This window comes from Melozone crissalis, unplaced genomic scaffold, assembly GCF_028551555.1.
Source record: "Melozone crissalis strain CALT ecotype California unplaced genomic scaffold, PUWL_Pcris_2 ptg000017l_1, whole genome shotgun sequence".
In the NCBI taxonomy this organism is placed as follows: domain Eukaryota; kingdom Metazoa; phylum Chordata; class Aves; order Passeriformes; family Passerellidae; genus Melozone; species Melozone crissalis.
Genome location: NW_026535795.1, coordinates 2,727,459 through 2,741,979, shown reverse-complemented (window position 1 = coordinate 2,741,979; position 14,521 = coordinate 2,727,459). Strand labels below are relative to the sequence as shown.

The following is a 14,521-nucleotide window of genomic DNA, read 5'->3' as shown; positions in this document are numbered from 1 at the left end:
GGCAGAGCCTGAGGGCGGGGCCGGCCGGATCTTTAATTCAAGTTTAGTACTGGTGCGACAGTAAAAAACCCCAACGAAATAAATATAAAAAAATCTGAAAATGTCGTCTGCAAGATCCATGGTGATGGCTGTGGAGATCAATGTTGGAGGCATTTTCTATGCAGTCAGTCTGACTCCCTCACATAAAAATTAATGTACACTTTAATCACCACAGTTTTCTGCTTCTCTTTACTGTTTTACAGACAAAAAAATAAATGAAATTAACTAAATGAATGAATTAAATGAAATAAATGATTCTGTTATGATGTGCATTATTAACAGGATTGTTTATTAAGTTCTTAATCAGTAACATCCACTTTCTTATTTGTTCATTGAAAACAAATAGTAATATGATTGTTGGAAGTTTTACAGCTGCTTGAGATATGCAGTAATCAGGAATTATTTCTGGCTTTCAAGTCCAAATTTACAGTAAACACAAAACTTAAAATAATTTCCAAAAAGAGGCACATATAATAAATTCTTAAGCAAGTCTTTCACTCCCTTCAAATACAAAAAGCTTGGTACAGCATCATGCAGTGCTTTAAGACCGAAGGCAAAACAATTCCTGGATATGTTTTTGACCTTCACATTTTTCTGGCCAGAAAGAACATATTTAATCATATTTTCTATGTGTACTATTGCACATGGCACTTTTTCACAGCAGAAACCACAGAATGGAAGTAGCAGTAGTCTGCAAAAATCACAATTACTCTTATAGTTTGAACAAAGAAAAAGAAGATTATGCTCTAGGTACAGAGATAAAGAAACTAAATAAGAAACTGACACATACTCCTTTGTCTCTGCACTTTTTTTTTCCTTAAGTGCAGTCAAATTAAATCAATATATAGAAAAACATTTCATGTGCAGAGCAGCATTCACAGCCACCCACCAAACTGCAGTTTGTTTGGTAAATAGACTCTGGACAGGTAATCTGCTGAGACAGTAGTTAAAACTTGAATTTCAGCCTTCAGTTTAGATGCTGCCATAATTTCCAGCTAAAAGGGGGAAAAAAGGAGGAAAAATTAATGTGTGTAGGAAGTTAAGTAAGAAAATTCCATCCACTCATTGTATGTGCATGTAGAGCTGTAAAGTGGTTCAGAGAGACATCCCAGGCTTTCTCAATCCTGCCTTCTTTTAGGGCTTCAAAACCTGGCTGGTTCTGCTACCCTAAGAGCTTGTCAGATATGGGATCTGTCCTGTGAGGAGTGTGAAATAGAAAACAGTAGGTTTATACAAACCTCTTTTTTCCACAGTGGCTGACAAGCAATGTAAGGTCTCTTCTGAATACTTGCTAACTTATTTTCATCTTGCTTTGTAAATGGAATCAAGGCATCTTTGCATATGTTTAATCTGCAAAGAAAATAAAATTCTTACATTTTCTCACACACTTAAAGATATATTTTCCATCCTACTTCCTTATATTAAGCCAAAATAATGCATGGAAAGAGTAATGGATTTAAATGGATTTTTGTGTAGTAAAATTGCATTTGCTGGGTGTGAAGCAGAAGGATACTTCTGTTTCTCCTGAGGAAATAACTCACCTCTCGAGGTCAGATGGAAGGAGACCAAGCCACTTGATAGAGGGAACAGTGAGATGATGGGCCTCAAAGGACATGGACTGAAATAAGAAAGGTCACTGTAACATTCAGTGATCTGTAGTTTAACTTGGGATGTTGTTTCTCCATTTCTCTGCTGAACAGTTCCCCCATCCTGCCCTCTGCCTTCACCTCTATCTGCCTGCCTTCCCTGCAGTGTGCCCATACCTTGTCTGTAGCCATGTAACAGGATAATATTTCCTTGTCCCTCTTTCCTTCTTCCATAACATTCCACATTACACAAGTATCCCTAAGCAAATTCTCAGGCCAGAATAAAATCTTTACCAATATAACATTATTTTGTGCAAATCACCCATCTCACAATTAGGTTCTCCTGCTCCCAAGGTTCCTCCAGCCTTTGCTCCTCTTCTAAGGCAGAAACAAATCTAAATGGAGAACCCTTTTCTGTTGGGACTGTCTGAAAACTGCCTGTGCAGCAGAGAAAAACTGTGAAATATGGTTAAATCAAACACCTGGCATTTCTATTCACTTTCTTTTTGTTGCAGGAAGAAGCTGTTTCTGTAGACACAAGGCCAAAAACCACCTCTTTGTGTTGAATCAAACTGCTAAAAGGCAGCACCCATTCTGACAAAGGCTGTAGCATTTCATGCATTCCAGCTTCCAGGCTGGGCTATAAAACAAGGTATTGGAAGGGGGAAAAATATACTCACCACAGATCCATATTTGTAGACACACATTATTTCTACACCTGGGTTGCAGAATAGCAAAAGTCAAGTGTCTGTTTGTCTGCACAAGGGGCATTTTTAAGGAGACTGTTTAAAAAATCAGTTTCATGAAACAACAGTTACGGCTTTATGATTAGTGAGGTTCTTATGGTTTACATATATTTTTAGATAATGTCAAAACAATCAGAATCTCAGCATCTCACCTTCAGGTAGTTAAATGTTTCACACTATCTGTGTGCAGTCAATTCAAACCTAAGGATAATCAGCTATTTTACACATTGTCCAACATCTTTTATTAAAAATGTATTTCTTTATCCTGTGTAATTCATATTTCTTAATACTATTTCTTTGAGCAGCTGCCTCTTACTTTGGAGTAATCTCCCTAATTTCAGATGGGATCAATGTAGATACATCACCTTCTGATTGTGTGGGATTTCTGAGCTCTCAGAACCTTCCCATAAGAGTGAGAAAGGACATTCTAAACAAATATTGCTTTCCTTTTATGCCTGTGAGCCTCTACAGATTTACCATGTGGATCTGCATCCATAAGGGTGAAAATAGGAATTTGAAAAGAATCCCACAGCTTCCTGACCAAAAGTCGTGTATTAAGATCTGGTATGCCTCTTCCCTAAAGAAATAAAAGAAAAGCAGATGGTTTTATATTAACTGAAACAACATCTGGCTACATGTGTGTTTATATTTGCCATTAAAAGCAAGCAAACAAACAAAATGCTGGCAGAACCATTTCTCCAGCAGCTGTTTTGCAGGGAAAGTTCCATGCTCCTATTTTGGCTTTGTGCAGAGGGAGGGCCAGGCTGGGAGCAGCTGGGCAAGTGTTGTGGATTATGGGCACTGCAGGAGCATCAGCCATTCCTCTGTTCAAGGAGTTGATTTGTAAGGTCTGGGAGTTCATACATAGATGTACCCTGGTGTCTGCATAGGCTGGGGTAAGAAGGCAGCTTTTTTATCTTAAACTAATATTTATGGCACTAATGGAACAATATGAAACAAGTTCTTGCTATGACTGACTGAAGCTGGACCATTTGTGGCATGGCAGAATAGAAGTGCTTATCTCTCTTAGGAATGGCAAAATGTTTTTTCCTCATTGTATGCATATTTCATTTACACATTCCTGTTAATTCCCCTGGCTCCAGAGCTCTTTCAGTACAGTCCAAAATCAACCAATTCTGTTTCATTTGGTCCTGAAGGACAAAAGGTCACTCAACAGCTGAGCCTTTCTGAGACTGAGCAGCAGCTTTGCAGCAGCACAGGAAGCTGATTTGCTACCAAGCTCTGAGGAGATGTTTGGAGGAAATAAGCCTTTAGAGCATGTATTTCGTATTTCTATGAGGATAATTAAATTTTAACAATCATTGTTAAATATGTTTCATATTAATTTCATTATGGCCTTTTGCCCAAGTTTGAGCAGCTCTACAATGCTAAAGTATTCCTTAAATGAGGTGCAGCTGGAGGATATGAAATACAAGGTGCATACCGTGATCATGATACATGGGGACACTTTACTGAAGAAGTCATCATCCAGGAGTCTCTGGAAAGTTGCATCTTTTTCTACAATTAATATAAATTTGGCATGTGAGGTTAAATCTTTTGTGTTAAGGCCAGCTGTGTGTAAAATGATCCATCACACCCATCAATTAAAACTAGCTGCTCTAAAATACCTGTTCTGGGGCCAAGACCAGTGATCATGACTCAATTTCAGAGCCAACAAGGAAAGCAAAAATTACCAGAACGTTGTTTTACTTGGAATATTTCTTGTTTTTATTTTTTTTTTTCTGTCTATGATTAGAGTTCTTGCTCAAAGGATACTTTTAATTCCTTGAACATTAGATGGCACAGTGACTGCCTAAAACAACAAAAATGAGATTAATCATTTTAAATTGAGAAAATGATATATTTTAAAATAACAACATTAGGTAATGAAGGACACAATTTCATCCTGAAACCACCATTCCTCCTCTATAAGCAAGATCAGTTCTGACATTTTCACCTCTTGACAAGTGTGTTCAACCATTCATGTGCACTATTGTGTAGTGGTCTAGGAGTCCCCCTGTCACAAGATGCTTTTCAAAAGTATTTGTGCCACTGTTGCAGAAAATTGTTCATCCTATGGGCATGATGAAGATAGTAATACCTTGATTAATGTTTTATCTGTCTTAGCCAGAAAAAAAGTCTGCTTGGTGTGAAGATTGCAAATTTAATACAGACTTAAAACATTTAAACAATCTTTTTGTAAGACCATTAAATTAATACTTTTGCTGGCCTCTAACCTGATTTTATGGGTATTTTGGAGCAACAACTTGAAGAGATGGTGATGTTTACTTTACATCTTCAGTTAGGATTGGCTGAATCTGGCAAGCATATGGATGGGAAAACAGGAACTGGGGGAAGAACTTGGTCAAAGATAATGTATCTATGGAAGTGTGTGGTCTGTTTTAACTCCTGACTGTAAATCACCCCAGTGCCAGAGTGGAACAACTCAGCAAATAAAAATATGGAGAACAGTAACAGGGGATTTAGTGCTTACAAACAAAGTGTAATGGGCAGCTAAGGTTACCCTTCAATTTTGAAATGACCAACTAAGGCTTACAATGAACACATTTTTCAGAAAATTGTGACATTAGTCAGCAAGTCTGAGTTTTATTTCTGCTTTCATTCTCTGCACTGCTGTAGAAAATCTTTCAGGACTAGGCCAGTTGAATCTCCTCCCCTTAAAGCAATTTTGACTTGTTTTCTCTCTCTGCCAGAATTCAATCTGCTGTGACAGAAATGCTGTATATTCAGAGTGCCCAGCATTCTTTCCTTCAAGAGCACTCATTTGACAGAACACTGTAACATAAAGCCTAAGATATGAAATATTATATAATGTAATACACCTTCCTCTGCAAGGATCTCATGGCAGAAGATAGTGCACATCCAAAGATTTATTCCTGGTGGGTCTAGCTCAGAATTACAATACAGAGTCTGAACTTCAGAATTACAATACAGTTCAGCAATATTTTAATCTATTTTATTCACTCAGGTTGTAATGCCTCAATTTGTCCCAAGCAGAGGTTTGTGCAATAAATGTACACTGTAACCTGAGCTACAAGGAGTGCAGGTTATCTTGTACAGGCAGATGCTATGGATTGTGTTTGTGCTTTATAATACATACTGTTGCACTGCAGGTACAATTCACTTTTGTACCATCTTCCTCAGTGTAACTTAAATTACCAGCAACAAAACCTTTAGTTGTAGACAGCTGGGAAAAATAAAAGTTGTACAGAGTAAATGGGAAGTTACTATATTGCACAGACAAAGCAAGAAATCTGAAAAGAATTCCCACTGGTACTAAGCAGTGGTTCACAGCCTTCAGCCTTTTAAACACTAAGAAATGTTTTGTCCTCATGGACACAAGGACTTACAAAAAATAATTTTAGGTATGAAGGAACCCTTGTAAGATATGAGATATGAGTCAATTTGCAGGTAGTTACATTTCTGATGTACTTTAAGTTTTCATTTAACCCCAAAATTATCAATTCATGTGGGTAGAAACTTGTAAACAGGTGCCTTGCACTCTGAATTTTAAGCACTTCTTTATTTGATAACCAAAGCTCCTGCGATTTTAACTAGCAGTTTGTCCCAAACCCGTTGGAAAAAGCAAACTCTGGATTTTGTGTGAAGAAAAAAACCTTTTGAATGCCACAATAAATCATAGGTTTCATTAGCACCAATGAGACTTTTTATTTTAACTGTTTAATTCTAGCTGACAACTTTTTGTGCTATTTCCCTTTGTAGTTGAATCAGTTTAATAATATTTGGAAATAATGACAGAAATATTGACAAGAAGCTGCTTACCACATGCAGACTTCTCCGGGATATCTTAAGCATGCAAGAAATGTCATTGATTATTTGGTCCACAACACTTTGGCTACCAAACAGGAGAGTATCAGAATAATATATATCTCTATCAAGACAAAATATTGTATTTGTAATTATAATACTGAAACAGCTGCAGGGCCATGATATTAGATAAAAAACAAACCTAAAGCATTCTATGTGCAAGAATCCTGCAGGTTTGTATCCTGCAGGTTGATTTTCACAAAAAAATACTTAAAGCACAGCTTTATTTGAAATTGCAGAAATTGACTCCATTACCTTTTAGTTGCATAAGTGTTGCTCTGCACCATCTTATAGATCATTGATAAAATTTTGAGTGTCAGAGCTGAAAAAAAATACATTTTACAAAATATTCTATCCATTTTCAGAAATGTGTATACAATAATTAGTCTTTATATAACACCATATTTGTGTCCCATAAATAAAAGTTTGACACATACTGTGAAAATACAGAGAGATTGTACTATTCAATAGACTCATTAATTTCTATCATAATGAGAAAAAATATGAGGGCGTTAAGTGAGGGAATGTATGCACTAATGTCCAGGCCAAGAAATGACTGAGTTAGAAAGAGAAATGAGCTTATTGTCTGTATTCCAAGGTTCCTTTCTGGCCAGCTTTATGAAGAAGGGTGATGTTTTTACATTAAGACTTATTGAAAATGCCTTTAGTTGATATCCATTAAGGGAAGGGAGAAACTCTAGGAATATTCTGTTAAGTTCACTGTCACTCACTATAATTTAATAGAGAAAAAAAGAGAAAAGCTGAAAGGCTGACCATAGTATCAGCTTATATCAGCCATACACTTCCAAATTGTAGTGTATAATATTTTAATGTTTTTGATGTTCTTTAAGAACTTGGGAACTAAGAAAAAAAGAAAAAGAAAAACCGAAGAACTCCACTTAGGACTTTTTTTTAACTTACCAAATCTTCTTGCTGATTGAGGGCAGTCACTTCTTATTTGTTTTGTAGTACAACCTGGTATCATCTGTAGACCTACAGAATCTTTAAATCTGACATAATGCAAACAAACACAATAAACTGCAAACTCCCTGAGTACAGGTGAATTGTTGTCTGCAAGGTAACTCAGACTCAGAAACCTCTTTCCTATGATCAAGTGCTATTTTCAGAGTCAGCACAGAAACCATCAGCTTGGGTGGGCTTGGGGTGGCCAAAGGAAAAAGGCAGCAAAGACTTTCTCAGGAAGATGCTCCAATACCGAATTAAAGTATAAAGTAAATAAGTTTCCAGACAGAAATAGAAGAAAAGGATTTTATACGTGTTTAGAACTGTTAATGTATCAACATCAGTAATTACTTAGTATGAAAACAAAGATGAAATGAGAAGAAAAAAATCTGAATCATTATGAATATAAAAATCATCTGACACAAGTGACTTCCTCAGGTAGACTATATGAAAAACTGTTACTATTTCAAAATAGAATAATATTATCTAAATTACGCCCTTAAATTATTATCAGGATAACTTAATTGTATTCCAAGTGTTGGGAACAAAAAGGGAGTGTATCCTACTCTAAACAGTTGTTTAACCTAAATGAGCTGCAGTATTTCATGTTTCACCACTCCACATCTGAAGGTGCACATTTCACCAAAAGACTCAGTTATTTTCTTAAGGGCACTTCATTATTTTACTCTAAAGTAATTTAGTGCCATATGATCCTGCCTGTAAAGCATTCTATTTCGTTTCAGAGTTTTGTAGGTACATTTAAAAGTGCTGCTGGTTTAATGGCTATAATTTGATCCCAAACCACATCGTGTTCCCACATTCGTTTGTGCAAGGTTTTGCTCCGTGTGTCCTTTGGGGGGCAGAGCGCGCCCGCTGCACAAACCCACAGGGACAGCCCGTGCAGCATCTGCCCGACAGCTTTAGAGTAACTTTATTGCCTTTGTGTTGCAACATTTTAAAGTTATTTGTGCTTTTCGCTCGCCTGCTCCCGACATTGGAATTGAAAAGGAGAAAAACTGTGATCAAGACTCCCCTGAATTACTCTCAGGTTAAACCTGGATCTCTCCCATTCTTCCCAGGACTGTGCTTACTCCAGCAGGGCAGTTTCTGTAAGGCATACCTGAGATTACACTTCTCCACCAGAAATAATGGTTCTGCTCTTTTTGATGTGATTGATGACTCTTATTTTTAACATACTGTGATCTTAACTCTTTTTAATTTGAACATTTTCCCCCATATGTGTTCAGATGGTAACTAACAGTTCACATTTGTTTTTCTAGCATGGAATGCCATTTCCCCAAAGACTGCCAAAAATTGCAAAACTTTGTAAGAGTATTTTAATTTTACAGACATCTGAGTGAAACATTTTTGTCAAACTATCAAGACACAAACCATTAAATTCCCTGGAACCTACAAGCTTTTCAGTTAACTGATTGCCTTCAGGCCCCTCAGGTTTTTTGATTGGCAGAAGTTTATTGTTCTCATTAAATGAGTTTTCCACCAGAGTGTTACCCTGGAAAGTTTGCTGTGCTTCCTCAACCTTAAGTGTTTCTAATGTGTCCATTTACAAGCACCTCTGCAATCTTATCAATCCGAATATCCTTTAACCCACTGATGTCCAAAGCTCTTACAAGGCCAGAGACAGATTAGTGTTTAACTTTATTCTTTTGCTAATGTATTGTAGAAATCAGCTAATCTCTCATATTTGATGATTTTCAGTTTAAGCGAATTCCTTGGAAAAATACTGTTGCACAAGCAACTTCTACAAATCACAGAATGTGCTATAAAGGAGGACAGGTTTCTTTTTCTCTGATCCTGTCTAGGTCAGCTGGCAGAATGTCTGAAATTTAGATAATGTACTGGAAGCTTGGTTTGCTTTATTTTGCTGGTAATGAACTCAGAACAACAACACACAGGTAAGAAACACAGCAGGGAGAGCTGAGATGCATCTCTGAAGAAAAAAAGGATAAGTTTATCACTATCATTTTAAGAAATATGATACCACGAGGAAAAGCAGAGGAAAAGAAAGTAGGAAGCACTCAAAGGGTTTGAAGAACAGAATTGCCAGTAATTTCTTCCAGCCTAAACCAGGTTTTTTCACTCTAACACAGCCTATCATTTCTGGCTTCTAGTGCTTCCAGAAAGGGATTGTTTATAGGACCTCCCTTTCCTTTCCAACCCCTATTACAGTAGCTTTACATTTCCCTTTGTGCTGTGGTCTGCTATTACTTAATACATGATGATGCCTGTTCAGAGTGGTTACTAAGCATTGCTTTTTATTTGTCCATTACTTTTAAAAATTATTTCTTGATTCTAATGCTTATAGAATGATTATGTATGATTAACTTTTCTGGAAGTTACATAATCAAATTCATATTCATGGCATTTGTATTTAATAGATTTAAATATTTCCTACTTACTCTATGTTCCTCCAGTCTGCTCTGTTGGCCACTGTGAGAACAGGTGCTTTTTTTTGGGCCAGGCTTTGAACTACACCTTGGATAACATTTTCTATTGCCTCAAGAACCTCAGAACTGAAACAAAGAGAATTAACAGCACAGATTATTTGATAAAATCTAGTTCTACTTTGAGTTTTATCAACTATCCCCACACTTACAAAAATCATGTGAGCCAAAACTGCTTACAGCATACTTTGTGTTCAAAAATGTGGAGGAACACTTTCATTTTTTTATTTTGTTTTGCTCAGTTTCCCTGATACCTTTGCCTTTCCATTGCAAATGCATGAACAGAGGACACAATTTAAAGTATATTTCTGTTCAATCCTGTAACCATCAAATTTTTCACCAGCTGAACTTCTAGACCAACTGGCTGGTTCGTGACTAATGATTAATGTTTTACTCTAAATGAGGTAATATTGGCTTTGGCCATGATTTTGGCAAAGTTGTTTTTAAATGCTATAAATTTAAAAAGTGTTCAGGACTACAAATACTTCCTGTTGTAGCATTGCACATTAACCTTTTGATCTGCTGCCCTGAACTAACTGCTAAGGATTTTAATTACATCAAGGCTCAGTCTCAACAGACACACCATGGAAAGAATCAAATCTGTATCTTTCACCTAAAAAGACAAAGCAGCCTTGCAGCAGATCCCTTACAGTAAAACTCCAGGCTGGGTTGAGTGTTATGACAGATGCTTTTTATTTTCATAAGCAATCTGACTCCAGTGTTTCAGCTGTCCTTAAAATTACAAGTGTACTCTGCACTATCCTGAGTCTAGGTAGGAATTAAAGAATTCATGGAACTTATTTTAGCTCAAAGTTTTATCAGCAAAGTCTAATTCTGTCATTAAGTAATGTACAGAAAAAGGATGAGTCAATACCAGCGCATGCCACACAAAATTAATTGTCTCAAATCAGCAAGAATGACTTTTTAAATTAAGCAGAGTCTTCTTAAACAATAATGAGCTGTCTTTAAAGCTCCCTTCTATCAGCTGAATATGTTTCTTCCATTTTATAGCTCAGCTCCCACACTCTCTCCATATTGCTGAAACTAGATTATAATTTTTAGAGCAATTTAAAATTTCAGATGAACAAAAAATAGTGTTGAAGACAAAAAAATCTGTATAGGCAGGTGGATGAAAGAACAGATAGGTTGGAATTCTAAATCATGTCATTACTTTGATACTCCTAAATATTTTGTTTATTAATTTTATTCTGTACAGTGTAACTATCTTAATATTCCAGATGTATTTCAGAGTTTGCTGAAGAATTTGCAAGCCCAGGTTTGTGTTCCAATCCAAAATTCCCCTTTTGCTAGCCAACAGAAATGGGAAAGGTAATATCTAAAATGCAAAATAGGAGGAAAAGGACAGGAAGTCTCCATGTACCCCCTGCTGACATTCTGCCTCTTTTTGCAGAATTATCTGAATTTTAATAAGCAAACATATGATACTGGCCAAGTATGCCTACTTAAAATTCACTGTGGTTTAGTTAACAATGACATCTGAGCAGAGAAAGGGAAGGTGCTGCACAGTTCACAGGGTTTGCTGATCATTTCTAATAGATTGCAGCAGAGTGGATACTTGCTTCTATAGAGGAGAACAGATCTTCTACATAAGTGGCACAAAATATTAATATTATAGCACCTTTAGCAAGCTAACAGGATACACGAAAGAAACAGTTACAAATTAAAATCTGCAGTGTAAGAATCTAACACACTCCAAAACTCAGACCTGTGTATTGCTGAAGTCATGAGCCAGAGACCAAGAAATCTCCAAATAATAATGTTAATAATATCCTTTTCTTCTTAAAATACCTTCATGATACTCCCAGACTGGTCTAGCTGCTGAGGTTGATGTACTGTGTGCAGAAAGGCTCTTTAAAAATTGACAAGGGTTTTTTGTTGGTGTTATTCAGTAAGCTAATTTTGTCACAGTTTTCTGTATTTCTGTAGCCACAGACTTTTTGGAGAGGTCTGAGGGAATGAAGATGCTGTTTGCAATCCAAGACCCCATTTGTTTTTGTATTGGATTATGTTTCTCCTTCAGCATGAGCCTGTTTGGTGCAATAGTGTCCTACCTACTTAAACATTATCATAGAGAGTGGAGGTGCTATTTTTTTACATTTTTTACCTGGGGACGTGGCTCTCCTGAGCAGCCAGACTTGTTTCCCTGAAGCTGGCCTTGTTCCCAGCTGGAGTTTCAGTGGGACACAGACCGTGCTCCTCCATGAAGGCTGCTGTAGGTCAGTCCAGCTTCTCTGGATAGGGAAGAGGTCCTGTTAAAAGGAGACAAAAAGAGGTTATCACAGAAATTGCAAATGGCTTTTCTGCTTGCTGGACGTAAAACACATAACCTGAGCTCAAACCACAGGGTCACAGAGAAAATGCAGAAATTTGCTGTAGAAACCAAAGTCAAGGTTTTCCCACTGCTCCAGACTGACCAACTTAGGGCTCCTCCCTCCCTTTATAAAGCTCTAGAGCTAGCACACCCCATCCTGGCCATCTGAGGGCTTTTTACACCCACCATGTCTGACTGAGCGCTTTTCCTGACCCTCCTGACCAACTTGGAGCTTCTCCCACCCTTCCAGACCAACCAAGCGCTTTTCCTGCTCTTCCTGACCAACCAAGGGATTCTCCCACTCTTCTCAATTGACCAAGGACTTTTCCTGCCACTCCAGAATGACCAAGGGCCATTTCTGGCCTTGCTGACCAGCTGAGGCTTTTCCCACCCTTCCTGACCAGCTGAGGGCTTTTCCGATCCTGACTGACCAACGGGGAGGTTTTCCCATCCTGAATGACCAACAGAGAGATTTTCCCATCCTGAATGACCAACTGAGAGATTTTCCCACTCTCCTCAACCTACCAGTGGTTTTCCCCACCCTTCCTGACCTGCCAAGGCCTTTTCCCTGCTCTCCTGGCTGCCCAAGGGCCGCTCTGGCTGCTTTGGACACCTGAGGGCTTTTCCCGCCCTTTTCTGACTGACAGGTGCTGGCCCCGCCCACCCTTCAGGCCATGGCCGCTGCTGGACGCTGGCCCTCAGGCCCGACCATGGAGCCCATGTCTGACCACAAACTCCACAGCATCCCAGTTTCTGGAATAAACCCAACCAGGCTGACTTGGAAGTGGCCAAACAGCTGATCTTGATCAGTACCTTCCTCATCCAGCCATTTTCCTCTTCCCGTAATCTCAAATGTCTCTTCCTGGCTGGCAGGAAGCTGAGGGAGATGGAACTCCAGTGCAGCTCGAGCTGTTGAAAAATCCACGTCCTTCCCCAAAGTGGAATTCAAACTTCTACTGAAGCTGAATTAAAGATTTAGTGCTACTTTTTATCGTTTGCCTTCAGCATTCCAAAGGTTTACGACAGTCTTGCGATATGTTGTCAAATCTTTCTCAATGCGCTGTTAAAGTCTTGTATTCTGAAGAAACAATAAATCCCAATTCTAAGAGTCATGAATCACTGGCTTCCAGAGAAGCTGAAATTTAAGAAAAGAATGCTAAATTTTGTAAGGACTATGGCTGAACTGGGATTGTTGTTATTCACGTGGTGTCCCCAGCCAGAGGGCAGCGCTGCACGATGGGTGACACAGGCAGCCATAGATGGTGAATTTGGGAAGAAACCCCAAATATTATGAGTATTTTGGTGCACTTCACCTTTAGATGTTCAGCTTTTCCTACAAAAATCCTGTCTGTCACTTCAGAATGTTTAAATCCATGGTGATTGAAAAGAGAAAATGCAGCACTCCTGGGAATCCTGGTGAGGGCCAGGGGAGCAGCTCCTGGTGTTCCTTGGCACTCCCTGGTTCTGCAGTGCTTTTGTGTGCAGAGATCAGGGGTCCTGCTCCATCAGCTCCGTGGCAAAAAAACCCAAATAACACAAACTTTAACTGCTCTTGCCTTTGCAGTTATCATATGCCAAGTTGTACTTTCAACTCATAACTATGTCATCATAATTGATTCCTCATTAGACGTCTCTCTGAGAGTGTTAGAAGTTACTTAGGAGATAAATATCACAAGGCTTGTCCTTTCTAGGGAAAAATTTTCAAAGCTCACTGTTGATAACATCATGTTTAGTGCACAGCAGTCAGCAGTATTGGAAGCTGTGCTCAATCCAGCTCACAGCCAACAGCATTTCAAACGTGGTGATGCTTGGACTTGTTAGCAAGTTAGATTATGTAGTTTTTAAGTTGCTGCTCCATTAGCTACTGCCACTGAACCTTTCTTCTTTGGTGCTCGTATGAGTGAGCAATCCAAGTCCAGCCTGGGTACATAATTAAAAAACTCATGCATTGATTTATTCAAGGAAAACCTCAGGCTATGATGATATGAGCACAAGGTGCTTCAATTAACAGAGGGAAGCCAAAGAAAAGGGAAATAATAAACAGAAATTTTCAGAGCTTTCATCTTAAGTCTTTGGCCTTTAGGTATCTTGAGATCATTCCGGAAACATTTATGTAAAATCTCTGTAGCTCTTTCCAACAACTCTACATCAAAATCAACAGATTTTTTTTTTATATAGAACTGCCAAAATTATACCATGCCCCCAGCAACAGACTGCAAACAAAACTAAATACACCAATTTATGAGAAGCCAATTCAACTACTTACTTCTTCTTCACAGCATCAAAGAGCAATCATAAAAAAACCCAACTAGCTATACTTAGTGTTTAAATCTGAGTCAACAAAAAAAGTAACAATAACAAAATTTTCAATGCTTCCAACTTAATACTGCACACATATATGTAAATATAAATATATTTTAACCAGATATATTTGTATCCAGAATATGATGAGTAAATTAATTACAATCAAGAGGTGGACAAGCAAATTCTTTTTCTAGAGTCCTCTTTATTTATTTTCCCTTTTAAAAATCTTCTTTTCAA

At 38.0% G+C, this 14,521-nt stretch overlaps 1 protein-coding gene across 1 annotated transcript; it reads right to left on the bottom strand.

Moving 5' to 3' along the window:
• Window positions 1-914: 914 nt before the first annotated feature.
• On the bottom strand, window positions 915-11,871 carry SPO11 (SPO11 initiator of meiotic double stranded breaks). Its single transcript, XM_054274737.1, has 13 exons — window positions 11,774-11,871; window positions 9,604-9,717; window positions 7,142-7,230; window positions 6,476-6,542; window positions 6,176-6,284; window positions 5,493-5,579; window positions 4,148-4,184; window positions 3,816-3,925; window positions 2,849-2,948; window positions 2,306-2,343; window positions 1,581-1,657; window positions 1,278-1,389; window positions 915-1,034 (listed from the first exon to the last, which is right to left on the bottom strand). Exons 1-13 carry the CDS (start codon window positions 11,869-11,871, stop codon window positions 915-917), a joined length of 1,158 nt encoding a protein of 385 aa, XP_054130712.1.
• Window positions 11,872-14,521: the final 2,650 nt, after the last annotated feature.

Excerpts from the sequence above, each read along its gene's own strand:
- SPO11 (XM_054274737.1), bottom strand. The coding sequence starts at position 11,871 with ATGGAGGAGCACGGTCTGTGTCCCACTGAAACTCCAGCTGGGAACAAG. Across the intron at positions 5,580-6,175 it reads CCCGGAGAAGTCTGCATGTG|CTGTCTACAACTAAAGGTTT; the intron begins GTAAGCAGCTTC and ends TATTTTTCCCAG. Across the intron at positions 2,344-2,848 it reads TATGGATGCAGATCCACATG|GTGTAGAAATAATGTGTGTC; the intron begins GTAAATCTGTAG and ends TCTGCAACCCAG.